Below are 18,926 nucleotides of genomic sequence, written 5' to 3' on the forward strand. Positions count from 1 at the left end.
AAAGAGCCCCAAACGCTGCAGACTCTCCTCATAAGGGAGATGCTCCAGCTCATTAAACATTTTGGTTGCTTTCTTCATTCAGCCTTGAACTACAAATATGAACTCAAGATACTGGCTGCTGGAAAACAACTAGAGAGCATGTATCAGTTTTAATACTGCGACTTCTTAAATTTTTTTTGAAGAAAAAGCATGTAATCTACATTGTGAGTACTGGAACTATTTCTCTGTAGTTATGCCCAAGCCTTTATTTTAAAGTGTTCAACAATTTTGCGTACACTGGGACTGGCAGCTTGATTAATTATACAAGTTTTTTATTTTATAGAGGTAGCTGAAGTGGAGTACTAGGCTAATACCTATGATATAGATGAACATAACCAAAAAGTTTTAATTCCTAAAGTAAAAAAAAAAAGTTAAAAATAATTTAAAGATAAAAGATTGGCTATTAATGCTATAACTTACTGCTAAGGAACATTTTGATATTTACAGAGAAACAAGCATTTCATTCCTACTTACTGAGCCAAATGTAGAATACTTTGCTGCTCAGAGTTGTCATTGCTGTAAACTGTTGTTGCTCACTTTGAGTTTTGATATACTCCATGCTTAAGCTTTGCCCATCATCTAGATCATAGGGTTTTGTCATTGAGTCAACGTTAAGGACACTGAAGGAATCGCTAGGCAAGACAGTGGTAGGAACTCCTAAGGAATTCATTAATACAAAGGGTGCCCGATCATTTTTGAAGATTTCTGAAGTTTGTGTAGCGGCTTCAGCAAAAGCCTAACAAAAACAAAAAATAAACCATGGTTTTTCTGATTTTCCTGAGTCTAATATGACTTCCTTCATATAGGATACAGACACAAATTAAACTCTCAAGTTTCTTACCGTGCCTAGGTTACTCAACATCTGTAGCCCACATTTGGACAATGTAATGTTCAATTGATCCTGAGAATAAATATTTATCACTGTTTTATACTCTGGTACCTTGAGGGTTTCTTCTTCAACAACTTCTAAGGCCTTTTTTGCCTTCTTTTTCATCTTAAAAAAAGGGGGGGAGAAATAAACATAAACAGTAGAAAAGATGGTACATTATCTACCTATTCATGTACAAATATAAAATACATGTATAAAAATATAAGTAAAACGGTTAATGCAGTAGTTCTCAAACGTTTTAGCACCAGGAGCCACTTTTTAGGATGACAATCTGCCAGGGCCCACTGGAAGCAATGGCATTAACTGGCAGTGACATCATCAATTTAGGCTTCCAACCTAAGTTGCAATCAACTAGAGGTCCCACTGCACAGCATGCTTGTGCTATTATTTTGCACAGCTCAAAATTCAAACATTCCAATTCAGAAGTCAAAGCAGAAAGCAGACTTGGATCTTTCTCCAACCACACAGCCCCCCCCCCTTTTCTAGCTTCCCATCTTCCCATCTATTCAGAACAAAGCACCATGTCTCTATTCCACCGGGAGTTCACCCTCCCCAGCAGCTCTGTACCTGTATTTTCAATAGCAGCTGAGACAGGTGCAATGGGACCCACCTGAAATTGGCTCGTGATCCATAGTTTGAGAAATGAGGTGTTAGTGCATGAAGCATATATACACATAGGCACGGACACCTATATCTATATATACGTGTGTGTGTGTGTGAGAGAGAGAGAGAGAGAGAGAGCGGAGTGGTGCATACGCTTGAGGGCTTCCTGATACTTAATTCAAAGCATACATCATTTCACCAACACCATATTCAGTATTTGTGAATATGGATGCTGGTGTTCTGGTTAAAAATCAAGTAGATCCAGAAAGCCTGGAATCTATGACAAACCTGTTCTACGTCTACTGCAATTTGCAACTCAGCCAGCATTTGAAGAGAGAGAGAAATTTGGTCTTAACACCATCTACAAGAGGACAACACAACTTTTCCTTATACCAGTGTTTCTCAGACTGTGGGTCAGGACCCACTAGGTTGGTTGTGAGCCAATTTCAGGTGGAACCCCATTCATTTCAATATTTTATTTTTAATATACTAGACTTGATGCTACCATGGTATTATTATTATTATTATTATTATTATTATTATTATTATTATTATTATTATTATTATTATTATTATTATTATTATTATTAACAGTATTGATATACCGCTTTTCAACTGAAAGTTCACAAAGCAGTTTACAGAGAAAAATCAAACAAACAACAGCTCCCTGTCCCAAAAGGGCTCACAATCTAAAAGGATGCAAAAGAACACCAGCAGACAGCCACTAGAAAAAATAGTGTTGGGGTGAGGAGGGCCAGTTACTCTCCCCCGCTAAATAAAAGAAGAGCACCCACTTAAAAAGTACCTCTTACCCAGTTAGCAGGGGTACTTACCTAGTATGTGACTGCATTTGGGGAAATGTTACAGACCTTTGTATATGGTCTGTATGGCTACTATGTATATTCTGTTAACAATGATAGTAAATGGGACTTACTCCTGGGTAAGTGTGGGTAGGATTGCATCCTAGGATTGTTAAAATGTTCCTGCTTGATTATGACACTTCCTGTCATGACATCACTTCCGGTGGGTCCTGACAGATTCTCATTCTAAAAAGTGGGTCCCAGAGCTAAATGTGTGAGAACCACTGCCTTATACGATTAATGGTCCAATCCTAAGCCAGCTACCTTCGGCAGGACAAATGCTCACTCAGACGCAAATGTGCCATAAGGCATGTAGCGGTAGTGCAGAGAATCCTGGCACTGGCAGAAAGGTCTGCATGGGCCTGCCAGTGGAAGACCTATATTATTTCCTCCTTCTTGTAAGCTCAGGTTGGTAGTTTGCCTCTCTGATGTAGGAGTATGCTTTTAACCTTCAATTTTTGTAGACTTTAAGTCTTCTATTTTAGGGGCAGTATGCTTTAAAGCTTTATTTAGTAGGTTTTAGCCTTCTACTTTATGTCCTGTGGGATCTTTAGGTTTAGTGTTTATCAGTTTAATTTTCTTTTCTTTTTATCTTTGATAAAAAGATATTATCTTTGATAATGCCCTTCACAGGTGAGGGCAAAACATCAGGAAGATCAAAGTTGTATGGAACACGGTCTAGAACCTGGAAGCTTGTAATCACAAACAACTGAATTCTAACCATGAAAGCCTGAGTGCATAGTGATGGGAGTGATGACAGTCCAACTAGTCCCCTGCCACATAGCAGTTGATTTTTTAAATGTGCACTGTGACAGAATGAGCCTCATTACCAATTGCATCATGTGGCAACGGCTGTGGAAACAAATGGGAACAATTTTCCCATTAAAATAGCATACAGAGAAGGGGCATGATGGGGATTGGAAATATGGTGGGTATAAAATGTTAAAGCATACCTATCCTCTTAAGTGGTTTTGAGCCAATCTGACTGACCCACAGCACTATTTGTAAAAAAACAGAGGCAAAGACCAGGGCACCCATGGAACATATGTACTTTATCTCCAAGATAAGACATTGATCATAAGTCTAACTGAAACTAGAGGTAAACCTTCACAAGCAGCACAGTGTGAGAATGTGCATAGAAGTTGCTTGCCAGGGACACCACTCTGCTAGATACTTCCCTAATCACAGTTGGGCATCAGTGATGGACTAGGCAGGAGTAGCAGTTTTTCAATATTACCCTTTTCAGTCAAAGACACAGCTAACCCTGGGCAGAAGTTTTATGTGCTCTTCAGGAGATGGAATTAGTCAGTTCACTGTTACAGTATGTATCCCAGAGGTTGCACTTTGGAGGGAGAGGGGATTAAAACCCTTACCATTCATTACATAAGGATTTTTTCAAAAGGAATAACAGGAAAAAAGGACATGTTTTTCCTTTTCCATATTCCAGAACTTCCCACTGGTATTCAGGCCCACACTGGACCTTTAGCATATCAAGTGAAGGTTGCAAAAGAAAAGGAAAAGTGTCCTTTCCCTCTTCCCCCTTCCTAACACTACCCTCCAATTGCAAAGCCTCAAGAGCACTCTTTTTCCAGATTAGCTGATGCTCTCAAAACTGACACTCCTCTTAGGAATTTGAGATAACACCACATTTCATTATATATCTCAATTGCAATATTTTAATGTTGAAAAACACATATTATGACCACTAAGTACATCTATCTTGAATGATTTCTTAAATTATACCTTCATTCCTAGGACCCAGGGTCTGAATTCATCATTGTTTTCAATTTCTAGTGGTTCAAGCAATGGTTCCCAAACACCAAACATCTCATTGTAATAATGTACCTACAAATACAAAACAATGTTCCAGTGCACAATCAGTGATTAATGAATTGTTCCACCAATGCTGTAACTTTAGTCATGGAAATTATTTAGTGATTGTGCAATATCAAATATAAGATGAGCACAATCTACACCTGAGATTGGAAAATAGAGAAATGCAGGGACTAAGTGAGTGGTGTACCAAACAACTCACTTTTGCTTTGGGATTCAATTCTATGTCAAGGACCTATGAAAATTTCCCAGTTAAACCCTATCGGTGAAAATTGGTGTACACATTCAAGGAAACAGTTTATGATTCAGGGTCTAACCCTAGTTTTGATCCATATTTGTTTTCAAGTAAGGAAAGATGTAAGAGAGAGCTCATGAAGCATATCAGCTATGAGTCTGAGCTGTGGTTCAGGAATTTCCTAATCTGAATCATACTTCTGCCATAAACTTACTAAGTGGCCTTAGCCTCCATTCCCCCCTTCAATATGGTGATAATATCTATTCAGCTTACAGTGCTGTTGTAAGGACTACACCCAGACAATAACTGTAGAACACTCTGAAAACTCAAGAAGTGCTACACAGTGTTAAGAATTATGTAACCTACACTACAGGCCAGTTCAGGTATACTTTCATTGCCTTCTCCAACATGATTAGGATGGATTATCAGGGAACTGAACGAAGTGACAGGATGTGCAGGGGCCATGAAAACATATGTCTTAATATGTGGAGCCAGGTAGATAAAAATCATTGTCTGAATTAGCCCATAATGCAAAATCTTCTTTGAGCACTGGAATAACACAATGCAACTTGGTATATACAGGGTGTCTCGAAAAAGTGTAGCCATGTTTTAATGAGCTACAATTCATGCTAGAAAATCTGCAACATTTGAACATCTAAGAGAAGCAACTGAAGAGATGTGGAACCATTCCAACACACATGCTGGATGTCTGCAGATACTTTAGGTCAAGGATGTCAGCAGTATACATTTGTCAATGGGAAACATTTCAAGCACTTGGTCTAATTCAGTGATTCCCAAACTGGTGAGCTGCAACCCAACCAGGATAACTGGAAGAAGACTGTTCCCTCTTAAGGGGACTGGTCACGAAATGTCTGTAGTGCTGGCACTGCAGCGATTGCACTGCTGCCACAAAGAAGAGACTTTTAAACATACCTGGGGGTAGTGCAAGCCATTCGGAGGGTGTGGGTACTTGCAGCCCACCCTGCAGACCTCCCCACTGCTCAGAAAGGCTCTGATCATGAACCACTTCTGGGACCATAATCACTAACTGGAAGTGGGTCGCGATTGGAAAGGAAAGCATTTCTGAGCAGCAAGGAGACCCATACAGGGGGCTGCGAGCTCCCTGCACCCTCCAGATGGCCAGCATTACCCCCTGGTATGTTAAAAAGTTCCTTCTTCACAGCGGTGCTGACCCCCACAAAGACTTATAAGGTTCCCAACTTCCTTGTAGAAGTTTGGGAACCACTGGTCTAATTAACTTATTGGGTTAAGGAAATGCTTCTGTGTACTCAATATGAAGTATATCTTTGAATTACATCATATGTGTGAATTACAGCTTAATTAATTTAACACTGTAAAGTGTATATTCATTTTCTTGAGACGCCATGTATTTTAATGACATAGCCCTATGTGTTAAAATTACACTTCTGCTTAAATGCAGAAGGCAGCAGAGAGGAAAAGACGCTAGTTATGTTACAATGTATGTATTTGGCATTCAGGCTCCTTCAGGCTCCTCTGAAGAGAAGTATATTGAACACAGTGCTTTCCTAATATAGATTATTCAGTAGACATCTGCTAGCAACAAAATACTTCACCAAATTTGAAATGCCTGGGGAAAATCGGTACTTTCAGATAGCAATTACACCTACTACACGAACAATATTTCAGACTGCTTCAACGTAATGACCATACTTTGAAAAGTGGCTGTAAATTTTTGTGTATGCCTTCACAGACTACTGTGAACAGATGACTCTTACCTCTAGTTCAAGGTGAGAAGAGAGATTGATCAGACTACTCCAGTTTTTGACTTCTCCAGAAAATGAGGACTTTGCTGAAAGCATTGGCACTGTTTTATGACCAACTCCAGCTTCAAGAGTTATAACAACAGTTTCAATTCTGATTTGCATCATCTCTCCTGTAGGAACCAACTCAGTTACAGAGGCAGGATCTTTATTGTCGCAGGGCTCTTCAAGAAACCACATGTTCAGATCTTTAATATCCTTCTTATCCCAAAGATCTGGAGATACAGGGCTAATAGCTTTCTCTGCAGTTTCTTTAGTTGCAGAAAGTGCTGAAGTTATGGTTATGACTGTATTTAAGATAACAGGTGACACCTGAGTTAAAAAAAAACACACTGATTATTCTGAATTCAAAATTATACATTTCTATCTTGATTCAGTGAATCAATAAGTTATTGCATACAGAAAAAGAGGCATACAAGGTATGAATTATATGCATGAGATTAGTAAAAGTATTTTTAAAAACACAATTTTAATCCTATTCACTAAATATCAAATTTAAACACAATTTAGTTTTATTTATTCAATTTCAACTCCTTAATCTTAAGAAGGACATAACAATTGTAAAAAAATAAACATCAGCATAACATGCTTAAAATAGCCTATACTACTAAAAATGTCACATCTACTGATACTAAGGCAAACACTCAAGCTTTCAACTTACCTTAATTATTAAGGATTTAATTGATAGATCACCTTTCTGAGGATCTGTACCTGACTGCATCATATCAAAGAGGAAGTCACAGGGCTGCAATATCTAGATACAAATAATCAACTGAATATAAATATAAACATGCCTGTTAGGAAAACCTTCCAAATGTAGTGAAAAGCACTCAAAATTACCCTCTGAAAAATGAAAGCATTTTATAAATCTAGATAAAGTCAAAAAACTAATGCTGCCATCCTTCTTAGTAAAATGTTTAACAGACATCTTTGATTTATCTATTAATATCTGCTTGAAAGCAATGAAGATCCATGCATGCGCCAGGGTACTGTATATGTAGATTCCCTGGCTTAGTAATGACTGCATTTAACAAAAGTCAGGGCTATATACACAGCTCCTAAACACACGTGACACAAAGACTTAGTTGAAAACAGGGCCATGATTTATTGAATTACAAAGCTGAGCAGCAATTGGTATAAATGCAGCAGGTCCTGACTAAAGTACACCTCCTTCAGTGTGAGCACCTAACTAGGAGAAGACAGTTGCCTGTCTGAATCCTCCCTTGGGCAAACCACCCTGGCTCAGAACTTGACCGCGCCAAAAGGCTCCCCCAGGTTCTTCATCACCAACCCCTGGAAACAGGGTCAAGGTAGCTGAATTGTTCTGTCCACTCTGAAAGGGTAACCCCGAAGGTGCGCATCTGAATTCCATTCTGGGGTCAAGCCAGGCCGGCCCCGATCCAGGTAGTCTCAGGGAACCAGCAGAGGCCTTAACCCAATCTGTTGCTTACCTGAGGATAGACACTGGTTTCCTACTTCTCCCAATCCCACACTGTCCTGCCATGGGGGGGGGGTAGCCTAGTACTTAGCATCCGTCATGTGAGGGGGGGAAGTTGGCAAATTATTCTTCCCCTGCATGTGTGACTGGAGGCTTTTTCCCCATCAGCACTGCCAGTGCAGAAGAGAACTTATTATTTGATCCACTTGTAATAAGACAGGCTTGCACATCCCCATTTAGAGTCACTGTGCACAAATGACCACCCTTTTAGTTTCTCCAGTATCATTTACTTACTTGAAACCTCTTACACATTGCAAGTTCCACAGTTTTCATTTACTACTACATAAGATTACAGTTCTAGATTAGTATCTTAAAATCTTACCGTAGTAACATTGCCTTTTCTTGTATCTGGAAGAAATGGGCAGCATGTCATTTGTATACCTTTAACAGCAGCAGTTATTTTAGACATTTCAGGGCCATTTTTCATGGAGACTTCACATTGAGCTGTAACCACCAGTGCAGGAGCATCGCTTCTTGTTAAATCAGCCACAAACACAATCTCAGGATTTTTAATGACAACATTAATTTCCATCGTGGATGCTGGCTGTACTGGAGCTAAAAATGCAATGTTCATATTCACTACAATGTTTTCATAATTCCATTTCCCTTTACAAACATTGAACATCCCTCCAGCATTTGCTTTTTAGATAAAACGTTAATACATTTCATTACAATAATGGTTGAATCCTAAGAGACAGTTGGGCCAACGCAAGTCCCTTGAGCCAACCTGGGAGTGTTGCAAAGGTGCCATAAAGCGCTTTTGCGCCACTCTGAAGGGAAATATGCCAGCGCATGGATGTGCACCGGCCTCCCACGGTGATGCGGGCCCTGGGGAGAAGGTGAATTGCATCAGCCGAGCTTGGTCAATGCAGGGGTCTCGGGGAGAATGTGGGGGGCAGGGAGGAGGTGTTTCGGGACAGGGGAGGGCGGGCGGCGGGCGTTCCTGGGGGTGGGTGAGCGGGTAGCAGGAGGCAGGGTCATTTCTTTTCACACATTTCACTTCACATATTTATGCCAATAACATACATTATAATATTCCAGGAACCCCTATGGACACCGAAACTCATAAATGATAAAAGCGTAAAGTAAAAAAAGGTGAGCAGCCACTCAGAGTGGTGCACAGTCGGAAGTAATTGCGGTGATGTCATTATGGGTCAGTTGATTACTGACAGCAATTACTTCTGGGTCATGGGGTGGCATCTGAAGGGATGGGCCCCAGGTGCATCAAGAGCCAGGTATGCCACTGAGGCAAGTTTAATAGTCACAGTAAGCATGGGCCTTCACCATTAGCCCATTTTTGCCAGAGCATTTGTAAGATTAGTGAAAACTTGATTCACCATTTGCCTTGAGGACTATATGCCCAATTGCTGATTTATAGACTGTTTCAGACTCTGTGCCAGTCACATTTTACAAGCATATGACTGGCCCTAGTATGCTGTTTGTTTCCTCCATATATAGCAGCTACAATGGGGGTGATGTGGATGTTGCAACATTACCTCCACCACAGTCTTAATCCAGTGGCCTCCATCCTATGGCTTCCCCAGGAAGGAGGCTTCCATTGGTGCCATCTGACGAGGTGGTACAGATTTCAGCAGAACTGAGTGGCCAGGGGCCATTCCATGCTGCCCAGGAATGGGGCTAGGATCCAGCATAACTGCTAGATCCAATTACTGTACAGTTATACAGGTGCAGCCTATGTATCCACAGATTTTTTTATCTGCAGATTTGTCTCAACGAAAATGGGGTGGGGGTACTGAAAGTCACACACACCTTTGCCTCCTTTGCCCTGCGCTGGCATCTCGATCCGTTTCCAGGTAGCCCAAAACACTGCAAAAAGGCTCCGCCTCACCCAGGCAGGGAAATAGCCCTGGAGCCCTGGAAGAGGTTCCCTTTGCAAGGAACAGTAACATTCCTGGAGCCCCTGAGCCAGCAAAGAGGCTGAAGAGGGGAAGGGGGGGCCGAAAATCTCTGTAGCCAGAACACGTACAGCAAGGTGGAGCTCGCTCTCCCGCTCTTGCTCTCTCGCTCTCACTCACACACACACTGGGGCAGGTGTGGTGGCAACAGAGGGGATTGCTTTAAAAAACCCAGGGAGTGTTTGACGAATTCCACCCCCCACCCATGGTGCAGGCAATCAAGCACACAAGCAAGCCTTCCCAGTAAGCAAAGCATGTGATTTAGCCTACAATCCTCTCCACACTTTCCTGGGGGTAAGCCCCATTGACTACAATGGGGCTTACTTCTGAGTAGAAACACATAGGGCTAGACTCTTAAAAGCTCAGCGGGACAGCTGGCAAGGGCTGAGTACGGAGGGGTTGACAGGGAGGGCTGACAGGGAGGGCTGAGTACGGAGGGGAGGGGATTGATAACAGTTGCCTTAGTTTCCTTCCATCAGGAAGTGTCAGGCTGCAGTGTATTTGCATAACTCTATGGAATTTAGCACATCACGTTTTTTGTTAATCACGCCGAGTCACAAATGGAACTAACGTGGATAAATAGGCTCCACCTGTATACTGAAGTTAATATATAGCTGAATAAATTCAGCCTGTACCCACAATGTATTGTTACAAAATTACTGACCTTGTTCTTTTACAGCCAAAGTTTGCTTGAAATTTCTCTGTGCAGCAGCACTTTCAGAAGTGGCCTTTAGAAAGACATCTGCAACAGTAAGGAGAAACTCTATGCTTGCACAGACATATGTCTCTTGAACAACTGTGTCAAGTACAGTGGTGCCATCTCTTCCCTGCTTATAACTTATATTCACCATGACTTTATTTTCTGATCCATGTTTCATTTCTACCATTCTGAAAGACAAGTCAGAAGAATAAATATCATAGCATGAAAAGCAATACATTATCCAAAATTGTCCTTAAGGGTTCTTTGTGTGTTTGTTGCCTTCAAGATGCTTACTTTTAGATATCAAAGCACATATAAATCATTAAAATTTGGTAGGAACATTTTATCATGTACAGTCCTCTAATTCTGTAAAAACTATTTAAAACAAGTACTATTTTTTGCCTCAATAACCAAGACTGAAATGCCCTTTAATCATTCCAAGCCTCCCTTTAAATTTAGCTTATGAGCATTATTTATAAACTCAAAACTCATCTCATTTTCTTGCAAAACTAGGTGTTTCATTTATAGAAGAAAAATTTTGTATACACTATTCTGTTACAGGAACACCCACCAATCATCTTCCACACTGTGTGGGGTCAAGCAGAGCACATTTCTCTGTGCTCCACGTGTTCCCACACATTAGTAGCAAGAATGTAAAACAGATACAGCAAATTGCTTATATTTACATTTGTTAGTAAAGAAAAAACATTTCAAGAACTTTGGTGAAGATTCAGAGCTACGTAGACATGCCTGAGAGCTTGGAGGTGTCTATTAGATTTGATATATTTTCCATGAAACAGTAGACTCCCATCCAATATTATACACTGCTTTTTAAAACTCAGTTAAAGAACATTGGCCCAAAGCTGTTGTGCAATTTGTATACATTGGGGAAGGGGGTTAGCCACAAGGAATAAAATTCATGTTCTAGTAATCACTAGGATTAATTACTATAACACACTGTACATGGGACAGTCCTTGAAGACTGTTCAAAGTTCTTGTTCGGCAAAGAATGCTATAACCTACTTCAGTGGTTCAAAAATAGTGTACTACGGCAGTCTCACAGGGGTACCACAGGATGCTCCCAGAGACCTCTTCTTCCCGGCTCTCCTAGACACCACCATCTTGGATTGCATAGCACAATCCAAGAAGGTGGCACAAAAGAGAGCTGGGAAGAAGAGGTTGCTGCAAAAAAGGAGTGCCGTAACCATAGCTTGTTTGGGAACCACTGGCCTATTCCCTTCAGAGATGGATAACTGGAAACATACAAAACCCATTTTCCATCAACTGCATTGACTTCCTGTGTGTTTCTGAACACAATGTAAAGGTGCTCACAGTCACATTTAAAGTATTTTGAGGCTTACTTAGATTCACTGAGTATTAGGGAACACATTATTCCAAATGAACCTTCCTGACACTACAAATGTTGGATGAAATTCTGCTGTCATATCATCTGTGGCATGAAGAACTGATTAAGCTTCTTTTGTAATGATGACCTCGTTTCTTCCCTTAAAGAAGACTGGGAGAGCTTCAAGTTGTTCATATATCACAGGCATGCCAAGGGAGCAATTGGAAAGATTTGTGTGAACTGTGGGCAGAAAATGCCCATCAATACGAGTTATAGAGCATAAAATTACAGTCAACTGGAGTCATGAATGGTTGCTTTATATTGATAAAGGAGCTACTGCCATTTTTTTGAACAAACTTGTGGCCATTTTGAATATTCTTATTCTGCCCACCTTGCAGTACTTGTGGGCATGGCAACATGTGAATTAGGAATCAGAGGGGGGGAACATCTTCAAGAGAAACCATGCCCAATATTGTAGCATTAGGGCCCAATCCTATCCACTTTTCCAGTGCTGGTGCAGCAGTGCCAATGGGGTGTTCTGCACCTTTGGTGGGGAGGCAGTCACAGAGGCCTCCTCAAGATAAGGGAATGTAAGTTCCCTTACCTCGGGGTTGCATTGTGACTGCACTGGTGCTGTAAAGTTGGATAGGATTGTACCCTAAGGGCCCAATTCTATCCAATTTTCCAATGCCAGTGCAGCCATGCCAATGGGGTGTGCACTGCATCCTGCGGTGGGGAGGCATTCACAGAGGCCTCCTCAAGGTATGGGAACAAGGTATGTAGGCACTCCACAGGACAGGGGGAGGGGATCTTCTGGGTGGGAAGGATCAGGCCCAGGTGGGGCAGGAATGGCAGAGGATAATTCCGCCTTATCCTATCCCCCCTTCCGAGCGTGAAAGCCCAAAAACAGGGTGGCCTGGATTTGCACCAGCTATAGATCTGGAACACATCCAAGCAGCCTCACAGAAGCTGATGGAGTTTTACCTGGGGTAAGGGGACAAAAGAAACTCACTGCTGAGCTCTCCCAAAGGTCCCCTTACCTCAAGATCTCCAGCAGCCACAAATTCCATGCTGGATGTGGAAGACGATGCACTGGCCCCACTACAACGTTATGCAGGTATTCGGTTATGATTGGCTGCAAATTATATAAATAGCAATGATTTTAAGCAATGATACCAAACAAAATTCAGTGAACTAAGTAGTGGGATCAGTCTTCCTAGAAAAAGCCATAATGTAATTCAATATGTGAACAAGTAAAATATGATAAAGCCATTATATGACTCCAAGCACAATCCTAAGTGCTCACTTGGCCAATGCAGCAGCCGCGGTTCCAGCCAAGGGTGTAGTGAACGTGCCTTAAAGCATGTTTGCGGCACCCACAGAGAAAGATGTGCCAGCAGGGAGGCCTGCGGTGGCCCACCAATGCTGCATTCTGAGCTGTTGGCCACCAGAGCAGACAGGTAAGGCGTCAAGTGGAGCAGGGACGTAGGGAGAGTGACAGGGAGGGGGTACCTTTGGGTATGAGGAGGGCAGAGTAGAGGCAGATCAGCAGATGCCTTGTCCGCTGTATTCCTAACCCCCTTCCCAGGATAGGCAGCCTTGCATGGGGCCACTCGGACTTCCACCAGCTAAATAGCTGACAGAGATCCAAGTAGCCCCATAGTGCAGGCTGAGGCGTTATTTGGAATAAAGGGAAAAATATTCCCTTTTCCCTAGGAGACTTCTAGCCACCTCCTAATCTGAGCTGGAAACAGCACAGGACAAGCAGCCTGGCTGCACCAGCACAGGTTATGATTGGGCTGCCCGTTAAGGAAAAGTAGTAGTTTCATACATGTTCCCTGGTATGAAGGGTCTATTTGTTGTGGAACACAACATATAGTGAGGTATGGAGTGACATATAAATATCATTGCTGAGCTCTCCCAAGTATCAAAATTCAGTGACGGGACATGTCTGAACCAGCTTTTAGGGATGGAAAAACTAAACTTTGCAATCCTATGCAAACAATCTTATTCATGTTTACTTGCAAGTCACCATTTTCAAAGGAGCTTACTCCTGACTATATTTAGTATTGCAGCTTTATAGCACAATTATAAGTATGGTTACTCAGAACTCCCACTGTGCAAATGAGGCAGGCAAGTGTGTTGGGTAAGTGTGCCTAGAATTGCAGTCTTAGAGCATAATCCCATGCATAAGTATTCAGCAGTAAATTCCACTGAATATGATGAATTTATTCCCAGATAAGCAAGTATCAAAAAATAAGATTCGAAAAAGAGGTTGTGTTTACTTCAACTGTCTACATACTTGGTTTGCATAGTTCAGGGGTGCCCAAACCCCGGCCCTGGGGCCACTTGCAGCCCTCGAGGCCTCTCAATGTGACCCTCAGGGAACCCCCAGTCTCCAATGAGCCTCTGGCCCTCTGGAGATTTGTTGGAGCCTGCACTGGCCCGACGCAACTGCTCTCAGAGTGAGGGCGACTGTTTGACCTCTCGCGTGAGCTGTGGGATGAGGGCTCCCTCCACTGCTTGCTTTTTCATGTCTGTGATGCAGTAGCGGCAGCAAAGAAAAGGCCAGCCTTGCTTTGTGCAAGGCCTTGTAGGCCTTGAGTTATTGCAAGACCTTCATTCATTCATATAAGTTCATCTTTAATATATTCATTTATGCAAACATATGTAAATTTATTCAAATTTTAAATGTAAATTAATTCTTTTTTCCCTGGCCCCCGACATAATGTCACAGAGCTGATGTGGCCCTCCTGCCAAAAACTTTGGACACCCCTGGCATAGTTTCTTATACCCACTTTAGCACTGCTTAAGTTCAGTAAACATTAACTTTATAATAAATCATTCATATTATATGCATCTTAAACCTTATACTTGCTAAACAACCAAATAGTATTAAGATGGTGCTAATGAGTTAAGATGCAGCAATACAAACTATTTAGCCTCCTCATCCAATTGCATGGCTATATTATTTACTGACAATTATATGAATGGAACACTGACTGACTTATAAGCTGCACTGACTTATAAGCAAAAGGCAAAAATTTGTTAAAGAAACTGCTATTAAAATATATTAAATAATTTTTATAATATTGGTCAAAATCATATTACCTCACTGTGGATTCTGAAAGTTTCTGGAAAAGACTGATGGAAATATGGGGCAAAAAAGAGGATCATGAATGGTAAAGAGGGGACTGGGAAGGATGAGGAGGAGAAATATATATTGAAGTACAATATAATGATTATTTAGATCCTAAATGCAATTTCAAAATTTTGAAACAAAGACTAAGACTGCATAAGAAGAAAGAAGTACACTTTTACTGTTGTTCAGTCTTTTTAAAACATACAACCAAATTCCACGTGCACTGAAGAACTCAAATCTCGATCAACTGATGCAATTCAATCCTATGCATGTCAACTCAGAAGTAAGCTCTGCTGAGTTGAATGGGATTCTCATGTAAGTGTGTTTAGAACTGCAGCCTTAGATAAGCATGGGACTAATACATATTCTATTCTAATACATATTTTCCATCATATCCATAACCATTAAAAAACTCAACAGCACTTCTAAAAGATATGTAATTTTGCATAATTTGACCTCGGTTTGTATGTACACACAACAAATTACATTATAAACAAAAACAAATACAACAAAGTTATGTCTATATTAAGAACCAAGTGCATGGTCAGAGCTTTCTTTGCGGTTTTCACTGCTACCAATTAGCCAAACTACTTTTTAACTTGCACAGCAGTTTCCCAATTCAGTAGCTGTAAAAACTACAAAGAAGAGTGTGAATATGCAAAAGGTTAATTTAACATGTGCTCATAAAGCAACTTTGGACCACACTCAATATTTACAAGAAAACTTGGTGATGCTGCCAATAGCGCTAAAACTCAACCTCAGGGAGGCATCCTAGGCTAGCAAGGTCAGGCACTAGCCAAGGCATCACATCCATCTAAATGTCCATCTGGCCAGGCTGAACAGTGAACCCTCAGTACCAGTACCAGTGTTAAAGATAGCAATATGCTACTTTAGTCCCTAAGGCTGCGGTTTGCAAACTCTCCAGGAGAGAGAGGAGAGAGGCAGCGGGGCGGGGGGGGGGCAGCAACGCGATCCCCAGGATCCTGTTACTTGGGGGGCTGCAGGGACTGGGATGTACTCACCAGTCCGTGCAGCAGCCTTCCCGGGGTGCAGGGAACCCTGCATGAGTGTCTGCAGGACTCCCCAAGCTTCTAAAAGTGAAAGTGGAGCGATTGTGCTCCACTTCCAGTTTTGCGGAGGTGGAGTGTGATCACTCCACTTTCACTTTTGAAGACACGGGGACATGCAAACTGGCACCGGCACTGCTCAACCTGATCAGCTATTAATTTTTATTGTGTGTGTGTTTTTTTTAAAAAAGAAAAATAAACCACCTTGGTGTAGCCTTTTCAACGGTCTGTCGTTTATCATCTAAAGTGCAGTTTGTTAACTTGACGGAAGCATTTATTGACCCATCTGACAACATTTTTACGGCAGCTGATATTAACAACAATTTAAATTCTGCGAGTTTCAGAAGAGCATCTCGTTGATCCATAACTGGAGGCTGTTTTGAAAAAAGAAAGTTTAAATTAGTCTGAAGTTGGGGAATTTCTATTGCCAAGGTAAGTAATTTAGAAAAAATGTTTCTAAAATATACAAATTTTACTGTTGTGGTTAAATTTCCAAACTTGACTAAAAAGCCACATAAAGTCACAAAGAACTGGTAATTAATTTGAGTCAGACTGTGTTAATCAATCAAATTAAATATTACAGAACATTTCTACTGCCAATTAAAGTAGAACAAAGCTTCATTAATTTGAAGTAAATGGACGCAATTATTCAAGAAAAATTGGTGTTCTCTTTTTCCAGATATAGGCTAGAATAGTTGGGGAAAGAAGATGAGTTTGTCCCCCCTTCCTCCTACCTGAGAGCAGAGATAGAGTGTTTTTATGTCTATAATTCAGCAAATTAAAAATCAATATGACAACAGCTCAACACACAACGCAATCCTATATACCAAAGCACTGGCGCAGCAGTCACTACACCAGTGTGAGCCATCATAAAAGTTCCATAAAGCACTAAATGGCAACTTGTGAGCAAGCAGCACTGGCAAGACGACCTGCGCCAGCCCACCAGCACGAGATCTGAGCCCTTGGATGCTGGCAGAGGTGACTTTTGTGCCTAAGGCACATACACTGGGAGAGGGTAACAGGAAGGCATTTCAGAGCCTGGGAGGGGGAATTTTTGGGCGAGGGGAGGGTAGAAGAGGGGGCAGATTGGGCCTCCTCTGCCATATCTCCCTTCCAGTGACACTCCAGAGCAGTGAAATAACCAGTATCAATGCTGCCAGCAAAATCTTCAACAAGTTAAAATATCTTGGGAGAAGGGAAAATCTCCTGCATTGCCACTAAGGGTAAAATTGATAAGAGCTCCAGTAGCCGGAATCCTGCTAGAGGGCAACCATCTTCCTAATCTGTCCCCTCTCCCATCCCCCTTCCAGGTCAGGCAGGCTTACATGGGGACACTCAGACTTCAGCCAGCTAAATAGCTGGTGGTGATTCAAGTAGCCCCATAGGGCAAGCTGGGGCATTACTCGGGATAAGGAGGGAAAATATTCCCTTACCCTAAGGAGACCTCCAGCTGCCTCCCTAACCTGCTGTGGATACTACACAGGTCATGTACCTCACTACACCAGCATGGGTTAGAATTGGGCTGACATTCTTCTTACTGCCTTCTCTAATGGCTAACCATTTCAGCATATTATTCTAACATTTCTAGTAGCAAAAACACAGACTTTACTGATAACTGTAATAAGACAATACCTAAGCAAGGATCAATTTGTGTCTTGCCCTTTTCGTAAGAATTAACCCTACTTTTATATTTAGTTGACGGAATGTTCGTGTTTAACAAACTGCTGAAACCTAAGTACTGATCAAGATGCCCCCATCTTTAAGCTAATTGAGGTTTGCTTGATCTATTGCCTCGGTATGTATGAACAGACTGTAAGAAGCAGGTTCCCTTTAAAATTTCTACTTGCTGCCACAAGGTTGAATGAGCAGACAACCTATATTAAGTGCATCTAAGGTACAGTCCTACATATGGCTATTCAGATGTAAGTCTTATTGTGTTCAATGGGACTTACTCCCAGAACAGTGTGCAAAATGGCAGATTAGGACATTCACACTGAAAAGTGATGTACCCTTAACACCTTAGCAATAGAGAAGAATTAGGCAAAAAATGGAGAAACATCCTATACTATCTCATAAGAATGCCATAGGAATTTAGCTCTTTTCAAAAAGCAAAATTGAAGAGAATAGCTCCTCATACAATATGTGTTCATACTTGCTCATCTATTGCTCTGCTAGTCATCTCTGCAGTACAGAAGATGTAGGAAGGATTTTTAAAGTTTCCAACTCATTTTGAAGCATAGGTGTTATCGTACTTTTCTGTGAGGACTAATAACAAAGTAAAACAGAAGAATAAGATCGATTTTTAGCATTTTCCTTACCTGGCTGGAATTCGGACTGTACAAAACTAGAGTGAGAGAATCAAACTGAAAGTCCAATGTTAGTGTTGTTTTAGCTTTATCAAAAGAATGCATCTCCACCACAGTAGATGTTGTCATGGTTACTCCAGCTTTAAAAATCAGATTAATGAATATTAGACACTAATTACTATAATATTATAATAAAACAACTATACAGTTTCTAATCTCCCCCGGAAGATAGGTAATCTCTCCTTTCAGCAAGTCCCAACTTTTAAATATCTGGGGATTACCTTTCACTTCCACCATAGCTAGCTCCCTCACAGGAAATCTGCCATTTCTTTATCTTCACTTCACCTAAATGCAGTTGCCCGTTTCCATTACTCTAGCGGCAACCAGTATGTCCCCGCCGCCCTTCACATTTTCAAAACTAAAATTCTCTCTCAATTGCTGTACGGTGCCCCTATTTGGATAGAGGCTGCAAACCAAGACCTGGACCAAGTGGCAGCCTCCTTCCTCAGACAGATTCTAGGAGTTCCTAATTTAATTAGATTATCTTCCCTTTTGCTTGAATTAGGGATCCATCTTCCTTCTACAATCGCGTGGTCCCTCACCTTTAAGTTTTGGCTCCGCCTACACTTAAGTATTCACTCCGAGTCTCTTTTAAAAGATCTATTAAGGGACTCTTATCTTTCTAGGTGGT

The 18,926-nt window shown here is 41.3% G+C and overlaps 1 protein-coding gene across 3 annotated transcripts in view; it reads right to left on the reverse strand.

Moving 5' to 3' along the window:
- The window catches only part of VPS13A (vacuolar protein sorting 13 homolog A), a 195,267-nt gene that overhangs the window by 69,511 nt on the left and 106,830 nt on the right, over positions 1-18,926 (reverse strand). For 2 of the 3 annotated variants that reach the window (XM_066617807.1, XM_066617809.1), the window contains 9 exons: positions 18,248-18,375; positions 16,134-16,303; positions 10,340-10,563; positions 8,082-8,314; positions 6,923-7,015; positions 6,217-6,573; positions 4,135-4,236; positions 881-1,033; positions 514-775 (listed from right to left, as the gene is read on the reverse strand). In XM_066617807.1, coding sequence (XP_066473904.1) covers positions 514-775; positions 881-1,033; positions 4,135-4,236; positions 6,217-6,573; positions 6,923-7,015; positions 8,082-8,314; positions 10,340-10,563; positions 16,134-16,303; positions 18,248-18,375 — 1,722 coding nt within the window. The remainder of the gene's footprint in view (positions 1-513; positions 776-880; positions 1,034-4,134; positions 4,237-6,216; positions 6,574-6,922; positions 7,016-8,081; positions 8,315-10,339; positions 10,564-16,133; positions 16,304-18,247; positions 18,376-18,926) is intronic. The other variant, XM_066617808.1, reaches the window with a different exon arrangement.

The sequence above is a fragment of the Tiliqua scincoides genome, chromosome 2 (assembly GCF_035046505.1).
Source record: "Tiliqua scincoides isolate rTilSci1 chromosome 2, rTilSci1.hap2, whole genome shotgun sequence".
In the NCBI taxonomy this organism is placed as follows: domain Eukaryota; kingdom Metazoa; phylum Chordata; class Lepidosauria; order Squamata; family Scincidae; genus Tiliqua; species Tiliqua scincoides.